The sequence below is a fragment of the Haliaeetus albicilla genome, chromosome 16 (genome assembly GCF_947461875.1).
Source record: "Haliaeetus albicilla chromosome 16, bHalAlb1.1, whole genome shotgun sequence".
NCBI classification, from domain to species: Eukaryota; Metazoa; Chordata; class Aves; order Accipitriformes; family Accipitridae; genus Haliaeetus; species Haliaeetus albicilla.
In genome coordinates this window covers 3,391,939-3,415,105 of record NC_091498.1, presented here as the reverse complement: position 1 = coordinate 3,415,105, position 23,167 = coordinate 3,391,939, and the positions used below count along the sequence as shown (strand labels likewise).

Sequence of the window (23,167 nt, the reverse complement as noted above, 5' to 3'; positions counted from 1 at the left end):
CCTCACTCTTGAAAAGAGCTTGCACGGCCCCCGGGGAGCGGAAGCAGACGGCTTCCTCGGTGGCCAGCCTGGCTCAGAAAACCCACTGGGCTTTTCAAGCTCTCATTCTTGGAAACAGCATCCAGCTTTCTAAAGGCACAGGGTGGCCAAGCTTGCTCAGACATTGTTCCCAAAGCAAATGAATCATTTGAAGTTTCCCCCCCAGGAAACCCATTTTTGGGGCCACAATTATTGTTTTTAACACATGAAACCTCTTTACGCTTCTCCAAGCCTAGAAGAGAACCAGCAGCGGAACAAACTTCGCAAAATTAAAGTCAGACCAGAAACAAAAATAAAACCAGATAAATGCAACAAAACAAACAACATAAACATGGAAGAAAATGGAAAATACCAGCTGGTCGGCATGCTGCTTCTGCAGGACGTCCCGTTTGTAATCCTTTACGGATACCGAGCCGAGCTTGTCCTCGACCTCAGCCAGCCAGTTGAGCACTTCCACCTCCTCCTCCCCAAAGAGCCTGGCGTTAGACAGCGCCTGATCCAGCAGCGCTGCCTTCCGGCAGCACCGGTCGTGGACCTCACCGTAGCGGGTCTGCAGAGAGTCTAGCTTCTCTGCCAGCAGCCTCCGCTCGGCGGCACAGCTCAGGGAGGAGAGGGACTGCCCGACACCGACCGCCCGAGAGACGTCGGCCGCGTGGCTCTCTATCTCTTCCTCTAGAGCCTGAATGCCGGGAGGATAAAATGGACAACAGAAAGGAAAATGAGTGAAAAAAATGGATAAAACCAAACCAAAACCAAACGTAAATGGGGAAACAGAAACAATGAATGCAACTGAAGGGATGAAGGAGACACAAAACCCACCCGTGAATGGGCAAACTGCATCAAAATAAAAAAGGTTTAAAAGAAACACAAGAACAGGAATGGTTTTTCTATCCAGAGCCAGATACATTTGCTGTGAGGTGCAAAGACATCAGTTTCGTATTTACCCACACTGGTGGGTTAGGGTTTGCAGCCTTCTCTACATAAAGCAGCCTGGAAAACTCCTCCAACACTTGTTCGTGCCAAAAACCCCATTGCCGCAGCAGAAACAACCACCTGAGCGGGACCCAATACCAACCACCTCCATCGGCAGCTCCCGATCACACACGGGTCCTACCTTGTGCCGACTGATCTGCTGCTGGATTTTGGCAGTCTGGGTACCGATGGGCTCGGAGTTGGCCAGTTTCTTTTCCGTCACTGACAGCCAGTCCGACACAGGCTCCGTGGTTTCATGGAACTGCTTTGCCAGGACCAAGATGTCCTCCAGCTGCTTCTGCCTGTAGTAAGGAATAAAACACTAAGGAGCAGCTCCCCCTTGGAGCCAGGCATGGGAAGTAGCTTCGAGTATTAGGAAGAAGGAACCCAAGCAGCCCTATTCAGAGCAAGGTGAGACACTGTGTCAGGCAAGCTGCAAAGGCAAACACAAAAATCAATGTGGAGAAACTGCAAAATAAGCTTTTTCCTGCAGCTGTGCCTTTAGGGTCCAGTTTACCCCCCCAGGAAGGTGGCAGAAAGGCTCCCCCGCTGTGCTGCTTTTCTTCCATTCCTACCACTATCTTGGAGATCCTCTGATGCGCTCAGCTTATGTCCGGGCTCTTGGTGTTTCAGAGCTGCTGAGCTTCTGTTTAAAGACAGCCCAGTACCAGTACAAGTCCCAGATGGACAGTCCATCTAGTTGGCAGTGATTTAAAACACTGGGAGGGTCAAATCTGGCCCTCAGAAGTGACTTCAAACCCTCAAATACTGGCTTATGGAGTAACAAGCAACTCAAATGAGATTCAGGCAGCAGAAAGGTGTCAACAGGATGTTGCTGCTAAAGCTAAACGTTAATGCTTAGAGGAATAAAAATAACATCCATCCCCTGCAGGGAATTTATTTAATCTGAGCTCTTCCCTGCCATTGTAAACCACCGCTATCAACTTCAGCTCCCAAACAGGCTTTGATTTCTCATGTTTTCCAGCTGTTTCCACGTTTCCAGGATGTATCTGCACAGAAGTCTCCGCCAGCTCCCCACATGTTGTGACCCCCAGCTCCGGGGCACCGTGAATCGCAGGACGAGCTGGCCCCGTGATTTTGGCCAGCGGCGCAGACCCTCTCACCTGCCGGCCGCCCTGCCCAGCAGCCCTGCCCAGCGGCGCTCCAGGCTCTCCAGCTGACCCACGATCTTCTCCCGGTCTGCGGGCTCGGCCGACTGCGCGATCCTGCCGCCCTCCGCTTGGATCATCTCAACGGTGGCTTTGCGATCATCCAGAAGTCGCTGGAGCAGCTTTAGCAACAGCAGGGAAACAAAGGAGGGTAAAAGTTACCAGACTGGATCAGCAGAACCTCTTCTAGCCCTCAGAGATAGCAAATCTCTAATTGTGGCCAAAACCCACCGTAAGCACGGGGCCGAAACCAAAGCCAGCCCAGCAGGACAGCCATCAAAACCAGTCAAAAAAAAATTAATAATAATGTAATAATATGCTTTAACTTTTGGTCAGCCCTGAAGTGGTCAGGCAGTTAGACTAGATGATCGTTGTAGGTCCCTTCCAACTGAAATATGCTATTCTATTCTATTCTAAAAGAGATTCAAAGCACTTCTGTGCCAGAGAACTTTTCGGAGGCTTCCCCATCAACCCCCCGAACTTATGAAGATTAAGTTCTTAACTTTCACTTTAAATAAATTTCCTCTTCAAAGTCTCAATACGTCAGACCAAGCCTCGGTAAGAATTCATTTCTAAAATGTTTTACCACGACCACACTTGAACTTTCATCCGCCTGCTCAGAAGGGCAGGCGCCGGCCCGGGCTGTTATCTCTGCAAACACCGGCACGCCTCGAGTCGGTTCTTACAGTTTGTTCATTCCTTTTGTCCAAATACCCAAACTGGTACCTACAACGCCAGCTTGCTCCTGACGCAGCAGAATTACCAGCACAAACAAAACTTAGGGCAGGAAAAACACGGCCGACCAGCAAAACCAGCAGCAAACTTCAAGAGGCAGTGGGACGAGAAAGTAACGCTGGTGATTTAGACGATGGAGATAGCAAGTGTGGGCAAACGAGCTGCCTGTTTTCTGCTGCTGCAGTTTTCCCCTCATTACATCAGAATGTAGAAGAGCCACCACGAAAGAAGCAGGCTTGTAGACATCCCAGCTACACCTTATCTCTTACAGTTGGACCCCCAAAAAACTGTCCGGCTGTCCAGAGCTCCCCCTCCCACCAAGCCAACCCTTACCCTGTACTTGCTCACCTTCTGCTCCTGGATCTGGGCTTTCACCACCTTGTACTCCGCAGAGGGAGGTTTCTGGTTGGAGATGAGCTCCTCAGTGTCCGTCAGCCAGCTCAGCAACGGCTCCAGGGCGTCCTGAAACTTCCCGCAGTGCAACAGGGCCTCTTGCAGCTGAGCAACTCTTTGGGCCACCTGCACCCCAAACACAACCCCATTGCACGGTCAGGCCAGTGATGCATCAACGCCGGAGCCTCAGCAGCCTGTCGATGACCCCCTTCTTCTACCAGACCCCAACAGGGCTGGGAGAAACCAGGTACAGCCACCTCCCCACGCTCTCACCTTCTTGTTGAGGGTGTTCCAGCGGGTGTTGATTTCTTCCATGTCATGCTCCAGCCCTTGGACATCACAGTTTTTCCCGGCACTTTGGATGAGTCCTTGACCAACTCCATTGACTTGCTGTAGTTTCAGCTGGAGAGGATCCACTTGCTCCTTCTGGAACAGCTGGGGATGGGAAGGGTGGGAGAGAAAAGGTATTTATAACCTGTGAGCTGCTCTTACAGCCCCTCCATCATTCAATAGATAACACAGGCTCTCCTCTCCAGAGAATATGCAGTAGCTGCTTGCACTGATTTTATTAGAGTTGTGCAAGCTTGTCTAAACTCCTCCCTTGCCTTGACCCAGTAATGCAAGCAGGCATTCGCTGGTGTAGAGCACAGCTCGGGATCTATACGCATCCACCTCTGCTTTTAAATGGGTAAATCCCCTTTTTCCAAGCACCAGAGTGAGGTGGAGAGAGCAAATCAGGGAAGAAATGAGAGCATCGGCTCTGGTCAGCCATCAGATTGGGAAATAATGCTCCTGGGGAAAAACCCAAAGCAATTCTCACAGTGATGCTATTGAGAACAGAGACCTGACATCACATGAGTTTTGTTAACCACAAAATTACAGACACCGAGAAACTAGCCGTATTTCGAAAGACAAAGGCAACAGGCAATTAATGTGCTAGTCGTTTACCGCATATTTGGCATGGTCCTGCCTGGGAATCCTGTGGGGAAAAGCTTTTTAAACCAAAAAAGATTTGATAGGGAAGGGGGAGGAGAGCGAATGAAGCTCCCCATTGTAAAGAGAGGCAGCAGGGAAAATCCTGTTTCCGTGAAGGAGATAAGTGCTCTTTATCAGAGCTGTGGATCTGCTGTAACCACCCGCTGACGCGGCCGCTGGTGCACGGTCCCTCTCTGGCACAGCTGGGGCGGCCGCACAGCCCGGTGCCAAGGGAGAAGCCTGCTGCTTCCCCATAGCGAACAGCGCAAGCCCCCAAAAAAGGGAGCGGAGTCCTTCATCGCTTACTCTGGTCCCTTGGACCACGAGCCCATCGAGAGCACAGGTCACCCTGCACCCAGCGCTGGACAGGATCAGAGCCCTTGGCCCTGTTGCAACATTTTCTCTTTGGAAAGCAGAGGGGATTGCAGCCAGCTTTCTCAAGCGTGCCTCCTCCTCACGTGCCCGAGAATATAGAGATTGACAGCATCAAAAAATTCCCACTCGGATGCAAAATCTCGTGGATGGCACAGCTCTCCAGACCCAGCAATCGCTTTGCCTCCAAAGGAACACAAGGCAGGCAAAAAACCTCAAATGCAAAACCCCCCCCCAAACACACACACAAAAATTTCCCTGTCCAAGTAAGAGGGGCTGCCTTGACTTTCTTTGCCCCGTTTTCAAAGAAAAAGCTATTCCTTCCCATCAGAGCTCAGCACCTCGAGGGCAGGGAGGTATCGCTCCACGACACGAACCGAAGGGTATGCTGGCAGACATTGTCCAGAGCTGTTTGCTCAGGGAGAATTATGCCACGGTTATAAGAAATAAATGGTGACATGAAATCACCGATTCCCCGGATGCTTCTCCTGTTACTGTTTATAAATGGAGCTGGTTGTTGGAGCAGCCAAACCCACAAAAGGACCAGGCTGATAAGTCTGGCATGCCAGGCTGGGTCTGAGCCCTCCACACGCTGCAAAAACAAACTCCAGGGCTTCGAAGCAGCCGGGCAGGGAGGGAGCCCTGCAGAAAACCCAGCCATCAGACCACAGGTACCTGCAACACATGAATCGGTACAGCCTGAGAGCATGACGCTGCACAAGGATCATTATAAAGATAATCACGCTAATGGCCTGAGGAGCGAGCATGTCCAACACACTTGTTTTTCTTTGCTCATAAAAAGATTCCAGCAATTTAGTCCATTAACCTCACTGTGACTCAGCTTTGAAACAAATATTTAACGTACACCCTTCGCTGGGCAGCAGAAGGCATAGAGCGAGGTGTCCTGCCCGGGCGAAGCGGCTGGACAGACATCTTGGCGAGCAGAAGGACATCTGCTCCGCCACACCTCCTCCTCGCTTCCAGAAATGCTTCCCAAAGCATCCCCTCGCTTTCTGCTTCCCTCATCTCCCGGGTGGCCGCGGTCCTTAACCCCACCGCTGCCGAGCGCAGAGCCCGACCCCATGGTGAGAAGAACCAGCATCGCCCCGGCGCAGAGCCGGAGCTGCCAACGGCTTGAGCAAGCGGAAGATTTATGGGGTTGACAATCAGAGATGCTGCACGTAAAATAAGGGTCCCACCAGCAAGGCAATGCCGACCCCAAAGCAGTGCATTTCAGACAACAGACGTACAACGGCAAGAACCCGACGGCTCTTTTTCCTCACTAAGGTGCACGCCGGGTGCCCCAGCTCATGCTTACATGGACCCCCCCCCTATAAAAGCATCTCTCCGAGCCCCTCCACGTCCATTTCTTAAATGGGTGGCACAGCCTAAACGATGAGTAATTGCTACCGAATCGGGATTTTCAGCGCTGACTAACTTCTGATGTCTCCTTAGTGATATTTCTCCTAATCCAGATGGCAGTAAATCAGCACTCAGCTGTGGGAACTCCACCACCGAGGTCTCTCCAGGCAAACGCCATGAGCACAGCACGGCAAAGCAAATCCCCAAACGCTAGAGAGAATTTGAGCCCCTTCCCACGCACGTTCAGAGCCTCAGCACCTTATTGCTCACTCAAAAAGCTACAGAAAGCAGTGACTGCACAAGACAGGAATTATTTGCACTTAATTTGTTTTACAGGATTCTCTCTTCCGATATATTTTCTGCTTCAGAGATGGGAACCACCCCGCCAGGATCCTGCGAGAAGGTTTTTCTGAAGCCTGTGATTTACGTCTGAGTGACCATAATGTATTTTCATAAGCCAAAAAAGTTTAAGACAATAGTTTAGGTCATTAGGCAGCGATAGTCTTTTGCCTCCCCTACTTATAAAAACACACCATTCCCCCCAAAACTTTTTGCCTGCCAAATTCAAGCTGAACTCAGGAGGGAGAAGGCTGTTTTGAAGCCTGAACCCTGCAGATCGTGGCTGCGCGTTACCGAGTGGGCTCCCACCTCCCACCCACCCCTCAAGTGCAAAATAAAGTGATTTCTGCGCCTGAAACCCCGCCTGCCAGCGCCTGAGCAACAAATACCTCGTTATCTGGAACGAATCCATCTGGTAGAGCAGGAGGCCCTTCTGCGATGAGAGCAGTGGCGGGGGGTCCCTCCGTGCCCGCGGGCACCTCTCCCTCGCTGGGTGCCAGGGAAGGGGCACCCCCACGGCCGGGGGAACAGAGGGTGTCCCCCAGCATGGCCCCGGGGAGGGTTTGTGCGGTGGGTGCCACGGCGGAGGGTGCACCCGGCAGTTCTGGGGTGGTGGGTCCCTCCAGGGGGAGTGGGAAGGCGGAGGGGGGACCCTCTGTGCCCAGCGGCACGGAGGCACCGTCCCAAGCTGCCACCTCCGCTGCGGGCGGTCTCGCACCGGGGTCATCCTCTAAAGCTGGCACTTCAGCGGATAGGTGCTCCAGGAGGGGTGGCACAACCATGTTGGCAAAGTCGTCTGTATCCCCTGAGGCTGCCACCGGCGCAGGGCTACCACCGAGATCCCTGACACCGGAGACAAGCGGGTCGGCCGCTTGTGGTGGCACAGTGGCAACAGGCACATCAGCAAATGGTGGTGGGGCATCCAGAAGCTCTTCCACCGCCAAGGACATGGCAGCGGTGGTGGCATCTGGAGGTAAGCGCTCAATACACGGTTCCTCAGCACCCGTGGTAGGATCCCCAGTGGCTGGTGGTGTCCCCTGAACCTGGGGCTCTGGGACAGCCACATCCCCTGGTGCTGGTGGGTCGGTTGGAGCAGAAAGCCCCCCACCATCCCATGGGATGGCATCGGGAACAGGCTGCCCCACAATGGGTGACGTGCCGGGAAGCTCTTCTGGTGCGGTACGGCACTGTGCCGCTGGCTGGTCTTCCCAGCCGCAGGCAAACAGCAAGTCCAGGTCTCCCGGCTGCAGGATGGCTGCCTGTGCCTCCCCGTGCGTGACAGCCACCTCCACGGGGGACCCTTCGGCGTGGGCAGCCCCTTCCAGAGCCAGACCCTGGCCCAGGGGAACCATTTCCCACGGGAGGTCCTCAACGGGCACCGGGGATGTCGTCGGAGCCTCGGAGCCCAGCTCTGATGCAGAGCCGGCACGGAAAGGCGGCAGAGAACCACAACGAGCATCCTCACTTTCTGCCGGATCAGTCTGGCCCTCGGCTCCCTCACCCTCCGATCCCAAATCTGTGGCTTCACCCTCAGAAACCAGTTCTGAGACATCCCAGTTGGTGAGCTCAGTCCTTCCAGGCAGAAGGTGATGGGTCCCGAATGGATCTGTCCCCTCGCCACTGGCCTCACTGTGCTGCGGAGGGGACCCCAGCTCCTCCGCCACTGTGTTGGGAGCTGGGGGCTGGCAGGGGGACAGCCCAGCTGGGGACACTCGGCCAGAACAGGTCTCCTCAGGGAGCTGCGATACTTCACCAGCAGGGACCAAAAAGTCTAGGTTATCTTCAGCCCACCCCACCAGAGCGCTGGGGAAACCAGCTCCCTCCAAGCCAGAAGAAGCTGGATGGTCGCCTGTCTCAGGAGATGGCATCCCACCGGCCACCAGCACCGCCACTGCACAACTGTCCGTGAGCTCCGGGTCCACCAGTGGGTCAGGTGCATCCTCCTCCACTGGTGCTGGGGAGCACTGCTGGAGGGAGCCCGGCCCTGCCACGGCCACGGGGCTGGGTGAGGCCCCTCCGTCCGAGTCCGTCGGGGTGACGGCTGAAGTGTCCCTTTCCGAGAAGGGCTCCGTCGCTGGCTCCAGCGTGCTCAGCACCTGCGAGCTGCAGGTGACATCAAAGTCCTCCAGATCCGACACGACGGCAGAGTCCGAAGCGCTGACGTCCAAAGGGGCTGTACGCTGACATGCTTCGACCGCTGCGCCGGCCAGTTTGGCTGAATCCGGGTCCAGCCCCTCCGAATCCATCGGGGAGACCTGAACCTCCACGTGGCCAGGGACGGCCCCATCGCTCTCGTCCTCGTTCAGGCACTGCTCTTCCAGCTCCAGGAACATCTGCACGGAGTCCGTGTCGGACAACTCGGGGACCGCAGGGCTGGCTGAGCGTTCTGAACCCGGAGCAAAGTCCTCGGCCTCGCACTGCACCGCCGCATCCTCGGTACAGCACGCGCTGCCGGTGAGGCGGCTGCCGGCACCCCACGGGGACGCGCAGCACCGAGAGGTCCCTGGGCTGGGGGCAGAGCCGTCCACCGGAGCAGCAAATTGTTCCCTTTCTTCAGAAATATCTGCCAAGCAACAGCTCCTCTTCTCCTCTGCCACCAGAGCAGCCTTTCCTCTCTCTGACAGCGTCGCCTCCTCCCACTCCTCCATCATCACCCAGCGCTCGTCCTCCTCAAATCTCAGCTCAGACTCTGTTTTCTCCCTGAGATTGGAGGTGATGAGAATATCCAGTCCTGCATCCAGCAGCTCTTCGCTAAGGCACGGAGAGAGGTTGACGTTCTCCACCGTACAGTCCGACTCGGAGGCCTCCAGGGTCTCCTGGTGCCCATCGCTGAGGCTTCCCTTGATGAAATTCTTCCTGGCTCGCGGCCAGGTGGCACTGGGGAGCCGGCGAGCCCTGGCCAGGTCCCCGATGTGACCGCGGCCCTCGCCGGCATTCAGCAGGGTCTGGTGCTCATTCCGGGGACCGCCGTAGCCATCCGCGCCAAACTGCTTGGCCGTCAGAGCCTCCGCCGCACCAGAGGACTTGGAGACGTGCTCCAAGGTGAGAGACTCGGACATGGGCTCGCCGTGATCGGGCTGGCCCGGGCGCTCGGTGAGCATGGTGGTCGATTCCCGCTTATCCCGCAGGGAAGGGTTGGAGGCGCCCGCTTCTGACACCTCGCTCAATGAAGCCCCCATCCTTTCTGCAAATTCGGTGAAGTTTGGTGGCATGAAGGACTTCCATGACCGCCGGTTGACGTTCTCCTTCCTCTCGGGGTTCGGTCGTCTCCTTGGTGGAGCTGGCGCCGGCTTGGAGACATCGCTGCTGAGCTTCAGCGCGTCGAAGATGACTCGCTCATCCAACTTCTTCGTTTCTGGTGCCCTGGACTCGAAGACGTTGGCAGCTCCCAGAGTCCCATTGCTGGATATGGTGCTGCCGTCCCCCTTGCCGAGGGTGCTCTTGGAAAGCTGATTGAGCTTCGATCCCTGATCGATTTGCTCGTTAATTCTCATTGTGTCGTATATTGACCTCTGGGGCACGTAGCAATCCTCTATATAACCATCCTCCTCCTCGCCCTTCCCCAGGCAAGTGCGGTTCTGCCGTAAACAGTCTGGCCGGCTCAGTGGTTTGCCCATGCTCTCGTCCTTACGGCTGACGAAACCGCCCTGGCAACCTTTCGCCCACCACCGCAGGAAGCATCACACGGCCAGCAGGTCCCAAACCCGCTGTGGCAGACTCTAATCCCAAAGCAGCGACGCTACGGGGACGGGAGGGTGCGCCGGCAGCACCGTGCCGGCTCAGCAGCCCGACCGGCAGTCCCGAGCAGCGAAACAACCCATCTCATCCCCCCGCCCCCCCTAAAAAACCCCCATCCATCGGCAAAAAACATCCAAATCCGACAGCTTCGATAAAATATTCCCAATCGCCGTTTAGCGACAGAAACCGCTGAAGAGTTTGAAGCTCTTAAATTATCCCCTCCGTCCTTCTTTAATAACAAAGGCACTGCTTGTCCCGGCCGCTCACGTATCGCAGCCCGAGCGGCGAGCGGCTCCTCGCATTTTCTGCCCAGCTCTAAGTCCCGTGAAGTCCAGCTGGTCTGAATTAGCCTCTCCCCCCGACTCTCGTGTTTTCATTTGAACTGAGCTTGTCAGCGGATATTCGTACAAGTTTAAACACAGGAAGTTCTTCATTCAGGGCAAACTCAGAGGTTTCCTGTCTCAAAAACATGATGGCATTGTTGTTCCCGTCACCTCGCCACGACGCTCCGGGCCACCGAGCCCCCAAAATCCAGCCGGTTGCCACCCGGCGATCGGGACGTACCGCAGAGTCCGGTGGCAGCAGCGGCGGCGGTGGAGGAGGAGGAAGGCTGCTGGGTCTTCGCTTTTTTTTTTTTTTTTTTCTTCTTCTTCTCTTTCTCCCCAGGAAAAAAAAAAAAAAAGGGCTATCAAACGCATCCAAAAATGGCAAGGGGACGGAGCGGCACGAAATCCCCCAAGTTGCCGGGAGCCGGCGGGGGCGACGGGGAGCAGCCGCGGCCGGAGGTTCTGCGGCTGCTGCTTCTTCCTCCTCCTCCTCCTCCTCCCGGCCGCTCTCGTACTAACTTTCCCGGCAGCCGGTAGCGGGCTGCGGCGGCTCCGCGCCACCGGGCGGCCCGGCCATGGCGGGGAGACGGGGGGGCGGCCGGTTCCCGCGGCGAGGACGGAGGGAGGGGAGGTGGTGGTGGTGGGGGGGGTAGGATGGGACGGACACCCCCACACACCCCCGCACCGGGGCCTCCCTCCCCTTCCCCTTCTCGCCCCCTTTTGTGCGCGGCTCAGCGGCCGGGCCGGGGGCGGGGGGGGCCGCGTCTCCCCCGCGGGCAGCCCCCGGCCGGCACGGCGGGATGCATGGCGCTCCCGGCCCGCTGCCTTCCTCTTCTTCCTCCTCCTCCTCCTCCTCCTTCTCCTCCGCCGCCGCCCGTTCTCCTTCCCGCCGGCGGAACAAAAGGCCGAACCGCGCAGGCCGCCGCACGCCCCGGCCCCGCCGCCGCCGCCACCGCCGCTCGCCGCCAGCACCGGGCTCCCGCGGCGCTGCCAGCCCCGGCGGAGGGCGGGCGGGGGGGGGGGGGGGCGGCACCGCGGGGCGGGAGCGGGGCGGGAGCAACGGGGGCCGCCTCCTCCCCCGGTGCCGCGGTCTCTTCCACCCACCCCCTCTCCTCCACCAGGCACCTCCCCTCCCCACCGGCCCCGGGAAAGGGGGGGGGTACCGGAGCCCGAGTGGGGTGGGGGGGGATCTGGGGGGGGGGGGGGTGTCTCCGCGCCCGGTGGCAGCCCGGGGCTGGCCCCTTCCCCGCCCCACCGGGGCTGGCCCCTCCTTCGGGGGGAGGCGGCAGCCCCCGACAAAGAGCAGCAACGCCCTGGCTCGGCGGCGGCTTCGGCTCAATCCCCCCCCACACCACCACCACCTCCCCGGCACCGGCCCCGCCGAGCCCCCGCATTCCCCCGGCCCTTTGTCCGCAGCCGGTCCCGGTGTTTTTCCCCGATACGGCGTTTGAAGGCGCTTCTCAACCGGTTGGGAGGGGGCCTGGCCCCCACCCCGGGGGCCCCCTTCCCCTCACACCCACCCCTGCACAAAGAACCGAGTTACTAAATCACCCCCCCCCCCCAAAAAAACCCCCAAACACCACCAAAGTACCATTTTTTGCCTTCCCCGAAGCTGCATCCAACCGCTCTGCCAAAAACCCACCCGCAACTTGCCACCGCACGCCTCGCCGGCTCCAGGCTCCTTTTCCTAAAATCTAATTTTTACAGCCCGGGTTTTGGGTCAACATCATGCTCCCCAGTCCCCCCATCACCCTCCTTCCCCCCCTACCACCACCCCCCGACCCTTGGGGTTTAAGAGACGGGGAAAATTTAAAGCGGCTGCTGTGGGGCTGGGAGAAGGAGGCAGCCCGGGCGTGTGAATCACTGCTGCGAAGTGATGCTGAGGGAAGTCACAGACTTGGGAGAGAAAACAGGAGGGCTTGAAACAGCCTCCACGCATCTCCAGGCAACAACCCGCCCCACCAGCCACCCGGCCTGCTACTTCGGGGATGAATTATAGCATCGGGATAAAAATACGAGAGGCCAGGCAGGTGCTTAATATATAAAAGCGTGTACCGTGCACCCCAATAATGTCAACGTCGGGAGACTGCGACCTCGGTCTGCACTTTGCCGTGCCACAGTTTCACCAAAAACCTTCCCACCTGGCCGTGGTGAGCCATGGCCGTATTACAGCTGAGAGGTTGACGGCCAGGGAAAGATGAAAAGCCTGATTTTTTTTTGGATGCGCTGCAGGTGCCTGCTGTCTCCGAAAACACTGGGGCTTGGCCAAGGTCATGGTACAGCTGCAGTGGGAGCCCACCTTCCATGTCCCCGAGTCCTTGGACCCTTCGTCCGCAAGTGCCCCGGCACCAACCGCACATGCAGCATCCAGCACCGCGTTCCCCGAGGGACTTTTTCCTTTTGGAGAGATGGGAACGGATGTTTTGTGGAAGGGGAGGGTTCAGGGCTATGGATGAGAAACGCCCGTTAAACGGCCCAAAGCGCTCAGTGGGGCTGGTTGCACACTGGGAAACCTTTGGAAACTCCTTTTCTTATTTTCAGGATTAAATATGACCAAAGAAAAGAGCGGGAGGTGGCGAGGGAGCAGGGACCTGGGAGGGGTGTACAAACAGCCCCCTCCCAGCCCCACACTGCACGAGGGGGAGTCCAAGCAGCCCCCGGGAGCCCCTTTGCCCATCCACAGCTGTCCCCTCCACATCCCCCAGAGCCCTCCCGGACGGACAGGCGGACAGTCAGGGCTGGCCCCGCAGCCTTCTCCAGCCCTGACTGCCAACACTGCAAGAGTGTCCCAAAGCCCAAATTTTTATACTTGGCGGGGGACACACCAGCTCTCGGTCCCTGTTACTAATCCAGCACAGCTGAAACAACAGGGGCAGGGCGGCCGTGCCGTGCCAGCGCTCCGGCAAAGCCGCCCCCGGCTCCCCCGCTACCACCTTGGCCGGGAGCTGGCGGAGCAGAAGCGGGACCGTTACCGCTCCGGGGGCCCCTCCGCGAGGAATCCCAGGCATCCGGGCTGGGGCGCGGAGGCTTTTTGTTCCACTGTGAAGAAGGAACGATCTCGACGTGGAGCTGCCGTTTCACAGCCAGAAATTCTTTTCCCATTTCCTCACCGAGTCACGTGCCAGAAGCAAGCCAAGTCTTCCTCCAACACATCCCCCCATCTCTAAAACCATTAGGGAAATATTCGACAAGTACTAAAGCCAATTAAAAACCTGCTGTGCCTGGCCTGAAGATCCTGGGCAGAGCTCTTGCACGTTCCCCAAGTCCATGGCTTTAAGCCACCAAGGGCCACCCCACCGCTGGGGACAGAAGCCGAAGGGCGCTGGGAATCGCAACTTCAGGGCTTTGCTCGAGCTTTGTGTTGGTGTGAGGGAAGGATGGGGCAGGACGCGAAGGTCCCGTCTGAATTTTTGTCCTTCGGGTGTCTCCGAGCGGCTCCAGCACGCGGAGCCCTGCCAGCAGCAAGTGCCAGGACTGAAATAAAGGGCTGATAGAGCTTCAGAGCTGCAGCCCCGAGCTCAAGAGAGCGTGTCTGCTCACTTCGTGGCTCACTGGCTCTGCGGCATGGCGGCGGTGGGCGGAACGGACCACCAGGACCCCTCACCTGGCTTTTGTTCAGTCACCAAACCTCCTCTCACCTGCCCCGTTACCAGCACATTTTGGCCAAACGGCTGCGGACAACGCGCTCGGGCGCTGGGATGCCCAAGCTCCGGCAGCCAGCTCGCCACGGGGAGAGGACCAAACAGCTCTACCGAGGGCTGTCACCCAGCCCAGACCCACTCGTGATCCAAAGCCACCCCAGGCCATCCGACGGTCGCGTCCTGAAGCGAAAGATAAAGCCCCTCAGCTAAAACCCACCCGGAGGTTTTCCCAGATTTGCTCCAAGTAGGAGCATCCCCATTTGTCTCCCAGACCTGTAGGTTTCAAGCTTTCCTCATATGGCCACTGGCACTGGAGCGTTGGGACGCGTGCCTTCCCCGTCACGGGGTGATGTCACCCTGTTTACGACTGCATTACATCCTGCCTGCCGCTGCCGCCACTGTTTACATGGGAAAGCAGTATTTGGAAACCAATATATTTTTAGCTTTCTTTTAATGCATCTCAGCAGCTGGAAATGAGGGACCTGTGTTACGTGATGAGCAAGAGAGCCCAGAGACAGCTCAAGATCTCTGATGAACACATCGCTAATGAGCCCAAGGTACAACCAAGGGCCACCTTCATCCTCAAAGCTTCTTTAATCTTCACCTTGGCGCCCTCCTGCCCTGGGCAGTGTAGCACCCGCTCGCCCAGTCTGGCTGAGAGTGGATGCAGGAGAGCTCCTGCCGTTGCACCAGGAGCTTTGGCCCTACACTTCTTGCTGATCGTGTCCCCCATATCTGACTGTGAGGGGCACCGAGGTGGTGGTGGCAGGAGGGACCGCGAGGTTGAGACACGGTGCCATGTCCAAACGAGGCAGACGGGATAAACCCCGAGCGCCTTGAGCCTGATGGAGGGACTCGGGGTGGGTTTCAGCCTCCCTCAGACACTGCAATAAAAGCACAAAGCCAAATCACGCACAACCCAAATCTGCCTTAGAAACTGCTTTTTAGGTTTTGCTGTGTTTTTTTTTTAACTGGAGGATTCATGTTCTTTAAAGCCTTTGCTGCGTTTGTCAGAAGGTCAGAGGGATTTCTTTATCTCCCTTTCAGTGCTGTTGCTCTCCTCCTAAACTTGCTCCTTTTGCCAAATCTTTGCGATTGCCGTTTCGGCACCGCGTGGGCAAGCCCCGAGCTCCCAGCCTGTTCCAGGCAAGAGCACCCAGGCTAATCCCATCCCACTGTGCCGGGCTGGGTGCTCCCTTATCCCCTTGGCTTACAGCTGACTTCAACCCGATTTCATGTCAGGCCTCTGCCACCACGCAATCCCTCTCTTCAAAGGCTACGGCTGTTCGTGATGCAGGGAGCCAGTGAGCCTTTCAAGCAGCGATTTGCAACCTGTAGCCTGTTAATTCGGGACTCTCCTCCGCAGGGCTGTGGGAGGAAACCTCAGCTGGCTCCACGGGGGTCTGCACCTCCACTGGAAAAGTTTTAGAAAGAGGTTAAAAACCAAACTCCTGGAGAAACGTTCTGCAGTTTAGAGATAGAGATGCAGTGAGCGCTGCATTTTTAAATTTATTTTCTTTTTCCAATGGTGCAGGAGCTGCACCGTAGCGCTTTCCCTGCAAGGCAGCTAATGTAGATGTTGGTATAAATAATTCTCCCAAACGAAGCCTGGAGCCCACGTGTTACAGCAGCGCTCAGGCACAGCCCTACACCGTGGCATTCAGCGCTCCATTGCTGCGGAGCCTGGGGCTCCCCTGGGACCCCATCTGTGTGCACAGAGCACCCTGAAACAGCCCAGCAGCGACCTGAGCCGGGACTGTGAGCGAAGGGTAGAGCCACGTGCCAGGGTCCTTGCGGCCGGGAGCTTGGCTGGGCACGGGAGGTACAACCTGCTGAAATGCCCATTTTTGTCCTCGGCTGCCCAGTTTTCCTGCAAATTCCCCTCCGTGGCTGCCAGGCTTTGCTCTGGGGCTGTACAAGGGTGGGTGAAGCACCCTGGGCTCTCCGGCCATCCTGCTCCGTGCTGCCAGTGACCCAGCACCTAGGGGCAGGGTGCTGCCATCCCACTGCCTATCCCGGGGAAATGGAAAACTGCAGAAGCTGCTCCTCACCCAGTGTCAGAGTAATTGGGGACAGCAGGGAGAGACGAGGGATGGGGTGATTAATAAACTGCTCTGGAGGCTCTTTAGGAAGTGAGGTAAGCGCGTTATCATCCACAGAATCCTCTGGACGGGAGACATTTTAAACCACTCCTTCAGCAGAAGAATTGGCAATTGTTCTTGAAACGCTGTGGTGACTAATCCAAGCCTGAGCCCTTCCCCAGAGAAGCCCCCGTCTGCTCCAGACCCAGCGGCCACAGTCACTCCCTTCCCCGGCGGAGATTGGTGACTCGCCTGGATGCTGTGAGTGACAGGAAAGTCCTGCGTTCGCTCCACCACGCGCTCCCACTTCCATGGCCGTGTCCCACCAGGACCGGGCTCCTCTCCCTCCTCTGCTCAGCCCTTGCGGACAAAAAGCTTCCCATTTCCTCCTCCCTCAGATGCTCAGCTCTCCTGGTCTTATGCAAAGCTGGTATTTTTAGTATCTCCTGGAAACACTGCGAAGTGTCACCACCACCAGCTAACGAGTGCTCCTGCGAGAGGACATTCCTACGGCCGTCTCCCTCAGCTGAGACCTGGCAGGGTCACCAAAGCATCTGCAAGTGGGTGGCTTTGGAGAAGTGACCCAAGCCGGCTCCTGAAAGGGACCATTTGATCACAGCCTAATTGTTCTACGGTCAAGAAAAGGAGGGGGGAAAAAAAAAAAGGCTCGCTATGATTTGGTCGGTCTCAGCAGCTCTTGGCTTAATTCACTCTTGCTCTCAGCTTGCTCGGGATCGGGGAAGTGCCAGTGCCTCTCTGCCTGCCCACTGACAAGTCAAGGTCAAAACCCATCTGCGGCTCGCTGATGAACAAGCGCACCGGCAACGCTCCCTTCAGGGAGGACGAGCTCCGGGGGCACATTTGTTCTTCCCTTTGTGATAAAATTTACTTCCAAGGGACGAGGAGGCTGCAGGGGCCACTCGTGCTCAAGTGCCTCTTGTGCAAACACGTTTATTTACAACACTCCTGGATTGCCAGGTTTGAAGCGTACCAAACATCACTGAGGCTTTGCAGCTCCGCTTGGGCCACTCGCCCCAGCCAGGTTCGGTGACAGCCCCGTCACAGCCCGCGCTTATCACCCCCCATTTATCATCCTCTTCTCCAACGAGGGGAGATGGTGCCTTTAAGGCAGCTTAACAGCTGTCAGAGAGGAGGCATTTTTGCGTGTGTTGCTGATGCTGAAAATACTAGCCAGAGATACTTTAAGTAGGTCTGGAAAGCGTTCAACGAGAAGACACCGTCGTGCAGCCTGTCCCTGCTCCCAGCCCAGTCCCATCCAGCTGCTCCCAACTGGACGACTGTCGGGAGCCGCACACATTCCTCCGGGGGCACAGAAGGGTTAAAAATACCCTCCGCCAGGCTGGGGCACAGCAAGTGGCAGAGTGTCCCTTCCCTGCCCCATCCCATCTCAGGAACCCACCTCCCCTCTCCCACCCACCCCTGAAGCCCCCACCGGCGATGCACCCCCAGCTATGGGGTCTTCGGCTATATGATTGGGAGTGGAGTTCCCAAAAAAACCTTCCCGGAGGCCTGGGCTGGGTGCTCGGGCATCGCCTGCGAGCACCCGTGCCTGCTAGTGGCAGCTAACGCGCCCTCTTGAGAAATTAAGGCTTTGAGTGTAAATGCTTTGGTTTAAATACCTTACGTCATCAGCATACAGATTTATTCCTGCTCTCCTGTTCAGCCCTGCGATCCCAAAATGGGATGCTGGTTTTCCTCTGCCCATCCTCGAGAGCAGCTCTGCAACGGCAGGAGCAGAGCCGGCGGTCCCCGAGATAGAATCATAGAATCATTTGGGTTGGAAAAGACCCTTTAAGATCATCATACGCGTGTCTTACAAAGGAAGATCACAAAACGCCACTTGTGCAATCAGGGACCGCGCTCGTCCCTAGCCCACCGAGGAGCGCGCTCTGCAAACGTAAATGGGATAAACTGGGAAGAAACCACCCATTTCCATCCTCCTGCAAAATAACCACCGTTCAACACCACACGGCAGCCGAGTCCCCATCCCACGTCTCTCCCTGCCACCGACGGCCCCACGCAACGACAACAGCTCACGCAAGGGATGCGATGCCCGTGAGCTCCCTCGTACCCCCAAGGCCACCTCTCCTGAAAAGCAGCAGCCTCGGGCAGTGACACCTGGGAGAAACCCAGGGACGCCGGGCACGAGGCAAACAGTTATTAGTAACAGCAGCGTTTCTGATAGCGCTGTTGAGTCAGCTCCCCGCCTGAAAGGTTGGGGGAATTAAGAGAGTCATAAATAGAGCGCCGAAGAAAGCCGACGTCCTTCTGCCGCGAAGGGGGGCAGCGGCAGGGAGGGCGTAGGAGCGCGCGTGGGCTCACGACGAGTGCCGGCTAATTGCCGCTTTTACTTAGGGTGAAGCAGGGAGGACCTGGAGCAGGATTAGACAGAGCGGCATCTGAATGGCAAGATGACTAATGCCGTTTAGGGCTTTACTCACTCACTGCATCACCCCTCCTGGGATTTCTTTCCTATTTTTTTTTTTTTTAATTCAAGCAGACAAAGAGGGTGCTGGAGGCACAAGGGCTCCGCAGACCCCGGACGGCCTGACCTGCTCTACAATAAAATGGGAGTGCGGCTTCAGTTATTGCTGTCTAGGGATTCTCCCTCCCCCTCTCCATCGTCCAACATAAACCCTTTATTGGCGTGAAGGAACGGTGCCCAAGTTCACTGCATTGAGCAACTCCGGTTTCAAATAACCTCCCCCAAAATCCACAGCAGGAGGAGAGGCAGGAACCCGAAATCTCATCTCTTCCCTCCACTCCCCACGACCTGCCCCGGCAAAGCCGTCGCCCTGGAGGGTCGGATGCTGCGGTCCCTCGCTCCCCGCAGCAGACCCCCCTCCTGATTCCCCCCTCCTCTCTGGCTGAGGCAAGCGTGGGGTTTAATTAATACTCGGAGGCGAGATCCTGGATAAGCGGCGTGGCGTGTGCCAGCTGCGGCAGGTCCCGGCTCGCCAGCATTCCTCTGCCGTGCCCCAACGCCGCCAGCAGACGTGGGGCAAAGCGCAGCTGCGGTGACGGCGGGGGCTGCCGGCGCAGCTTTGGAGGGGGCCGGCAAGTCGATGGAGGTCCAGCCGCACGCAGAGGCGTCACCGCGCGTCTTCCCCTTCAGCCAACCGCTTCTGCGCCGATTTGAACGCGACGGCGACCGTTCGGTTATGTCGAGTTTGATGCTTTTCCTTGGGTTTCATTTTGGGTCAAGTTCTCCAGGCTCTTGCAGAAATCTCTTCCAGCCGTTGAGCGCAATTCGGAAGGAAGGCAGGCTGCCCCGTTCCTGCTCTCGTCTTCGTCACGTGGAGGAAGGTGTCCCCAGCAAAGCAAAACCACTCTGGCATGATACGACTGGGGAGGCAACAGCATCCTTCCACTCCCGAGCATCGCTCTGTATTGCAGCAAGCCTAAAAACCTCTGCTCGTGCCTTTGACCTAGGGCTGGGCGTTATGCTCTGCTTTGCAGGTGAAATATGGCAACGTTAAGAGTTTATCCAAAACCAACATGGTGAATCAAAGAGGGTCCCAGCTCAGAATTGCCAACGCTAAGTACCAGCCAGGCTTTGAAACCCAAGTTCAAAAGCCACTGTAAGAAATGTAAACAAAACCCAGGCTTGAGCTCACTTAGCCAGGAGGCCCAGCTACCCCAGCACATACGTCTTCCCAAAAAACACCAAAGAATTTGATTCCATCAGGTCTCTGCGGCCCAGGCTGATGGATGCTCTTTGGCCAGATAGGACGAGCCCGTGCCTGGGGCTTTCTGGCACCACTGCTCCGAACCAGCAAACCTCACCTCTGCTTCTTGAAAGCGTAAAGGAAGATTGGCCACTTGCACTGAACAGCACAAGTTTTATCCAAAGTACAGCATTATTTTCCCAGTCTTTGGGAGGAAGGTTTGTAACTCGGGGTCTTCTAGCTCAGGGGTTGCTGACGCTGGAGAGCATGCGATGGAGAAAACCCCTACGTCTCTGTGTGACCCTCCGTCTCTCATCCGTACCTGGGGAATCGCTTCCCCGGAGAATTCTGCCATTTGCTAAACTGAATCAACATAGTTGTTATGTTTAGTAACATTTCAACTGTGGCTCATTTGATGCCAGTCATTAAAATTTAATATTAGCATAAGCTTTGAGAAACCTAAGCTGACAGCAGGAGAGAGTGGAGGGGGAAGTAATGCCCCAGCCTGAAGGCTCGTATGAGGAGCTCTTGCTGTTGGCTGTCACTTGTCCCTTGTGCTGAAGAGCCCGACTCGGCCGTATGATGCTCATGGAGACACAGCACAGAAAGATTCTTCCAACTTTTAGTACCCTTTTTCACAAAGAAGGGTCTCCTCAGAGAGGCAGCAATGGAAAGACAGTCACTTGGGTTAAACTCGTGCTGAAGACCAGGAGTTAAAGATGAGGTTCCTTTGCTAAAACCATGCTATTTCTTCTGCAGCATAGCTGTATCTGAAGCAATCCATCAGTATGTCCATATAAGCACAGACTCCAAACCACAGAAATGCCTTGCAGCTGCACTTGATCTCACCATAAAACTAGGGGCTAAACTAGATGACCCCTTAAAGTCTCTTCCAGATGGGTTTCTTACAATCCTCTAACAACGTGGTGCTCCAAACCAGTCCCTACCTAGTTTTCCCCCGTCCCCTGAAGGCCAGGTCCACCCTGCATCGCCGTCCTGGCTTCTGATGGCCGTGGGTGCCGGCGTGGGCTCAGCCCCTCGGTGTAGCCACCCCCACCATCGCATCCGCTCGCTGAACCAAAACACCTCCTGCAAACAAAGCTTCCCCCCGAAGCAAGATCCAACAGCTGCTTCCCAGCCTCCTGCCTTCGAGAAACCCGGCCAGGAGGAGCACTTACAGCGGGAGAGGGCTCATCCCTCCCGTAGCCAGGATTAGTCCCTCTGTGACCTGGGAATGGGGCTGGGGGGGAAGAGAGAGGAAATGCACGGGTGGCAGTTCTCCAAAAGTTAAGGGTTTGTTGTAGGTTGTGGCCTTCTGGGGCAAGTTTGAGGGGTGTTTGCAGGCAGGAAGAGAAAAATATACGGGAAGCTTGAAGTATAAAGTGTTTCAAAAGTCATCTGTTCACGGCCTCCATCAGAGCCTTCAATATATCTTCTTTATTAAAATCTGGACACAATGAGTCCAGAAGTGCCCACCTTTGTCAGGGCTGCATTGGCAACTTGCCTGGAGCCCTGGGGCCATGCCTAATTTGCATCTCATTTACACAGATGTTCATTAAAATTAATGCCTTAAGACATAATATCTGCCTGCATTTGAGCCTTCTGGACAGACAGACCGTGACCACTCCTGGAGAGCCCCAGCCACCCCATCCTCCTCCCCGCGCTCAGCTGCATCGTCCCCACGCCGCCCCGGGGAGCACTGCCCGGCTGAGGAGCTGCCTCTGGTCCCCCCGGACACATTGTGCCTGCGTCTTGTTCGCAGTCCAAGAAGGGAGACAGTTGTGATATTGTCTTAGGCGTTAAGAAATAAAAGCCTGGTGCAACCAAGAAAAGCCCCCCCATGCTCCCCGCTGCCTCCAGAGCCCAAGCGAGAATTCTCCATCGCTCTCCCTCCTGCACGTATGAAGTACAGACGGTCCCTGCCCGTACGCTGTGATGCCCTTCCACGTGCAGATTGGTATCTGGGATTGCATTTCCCCTTAGAGAGAACCGTAAGGTGAGGCTTTGCAAAGATCTGCTCTGCAACATTCACAATTTGCACAAAAATGCTTGCTCTCTGGGTGAACCGTGCATGGGAGGAATGCTGCTGCATAACCGCGATTGCTCCATCCACCCTTCTTGCTTCTCCCCCGTTTTATTCTCAGCCATCACACTGCAAAACCTGACCATCACTGCTGCAACTTTCATTTTTCCAGGAACCGAGACCTCAACTGCACCGCATGGCCTCAATGGCCAACAAATGACTCCTGGTAAGGACATGTCACCCTCCAAAGCACCCTCGGCTCATGCAGCCCAGGCCACCGTTGTCTTAAAGGGTCATCCTCAAGGTCACTGAGATACAGACCATTTGCAAGCACTACGATGGGTTAAGCTGCGCCTGCCAGCCCTGCTTGCCAGCCGAGAATAATCCCTTGCTCTGCAGGGAAGTTTCACTGGGTTTAAGTGAAAAAAGTCCAGTGAAACTGGACTAGAAACTCCTTTTTGGATAGATTTGTTCCAAGCGACTGTGTGGCATTTAATGATGAAATTAAATCCCTCCCATCAGTATAAGCTCAATGCAAACCACTGCCCAACACAAGAATTAACAGCAATGCAATCAGATGAGTTTGAGTTTGCCCCGTAAGTAACACTTCCAAGCTCTTTTTTTTGGATAGGCAACCCCCAAACCAGAAATACCTTGTCCTGGTGAAGGTTTCACAGAGCTATTAAGTGGTGGAACGGGATCAATTAGCCATGAGATGAAAAGTAAATGGCTGTAAAAACGTTTCCCCCTCCTACCCCCCATTAACACCAGGAAACGAGCAGCCAGATGTAAATCAGCCCAATCATCAGCTACCGAGCACATCAGTAATAGAAGTTTCACAGCAAGAGAATTTCTAAGCAGTATTAATATAATTAATGTAGTGTAACAGCATGACCCAACACCATAATACTGTATAAAAAAAAAAATAATAATCAAACACACTCCAACTCTTCCCTCTCTCAGCATTTCATGTGAGCCCTGAAGGTCTCCATCAGTTGTTCGCTGGAAACATGACCAGCCCACAGAAAAATTTTGCTTCGGTTTTATTCCCTGTGTGTACCCCTTGTCCCACAGTTTATCTGTGCCTTTATTTGTACTCAAAGACCCCCAAATGGATGCAATATGTGGCTCAGATGAAGTGAACAACAAGCAGGAATGGTGGGCTGGGTAGAAAGACCTGCAGGATGATCCGATCTGGACTTGACTCTCAGATGATGCCAACTTACAGTTCAGACAGACTCAAAAACTTCTCTCCCTCCCCCAAAACCTAAATACCAACCACCTCTACAAGCCCACGAGGTACTAGCACGCCA

At 56.0% G+C, this 23,167-nt stretch overlaps 1 protein-coding gene across 29 annotated transcripts in view; it reads right to left on the bottom strand.

Moving 5' to 3' along the window:
• Nucleotides 1-23,167, bottom strand: part of MACF1 (microtubule actin crosslinking factor 1) — a 148,542-nt gene that overhangs the window by 30,463 nt on the left and 94,912 nt on the right. For 22 of the 29 annotated variants that reach the window (XM_069803044.1, XM_069803066.1, XM_069803047.1 and 19 more), the window contains 5 exons: nt 3,582-3,743; nt 3,264-3,434; nt 2,136-2,302; nt 1,154-1,313; nt 392-718 (listed from right to left, as the gene is read on the bottom strand). In XM_069803044.1, coding sequence (XP_069659145.1) covers nt 392-718; nt 1,154-1,313; nt 2,136-2,302; nt 3,264-3,434; nt 3,582-3,743 — 987 coding nt within the window. The remainder of the gene's footprint in view (nt 1-391; nt 719-1,153; nt 1,314-2,135; nt 2,303-3,263; nt 3,435-3,581; nt 3,744-23,167) is intronic. The other 7 variants (XM_069803053.1, XM_069803064.1, XM_069803065.1 and 4 more) reach the window with 1 other exon arrangement.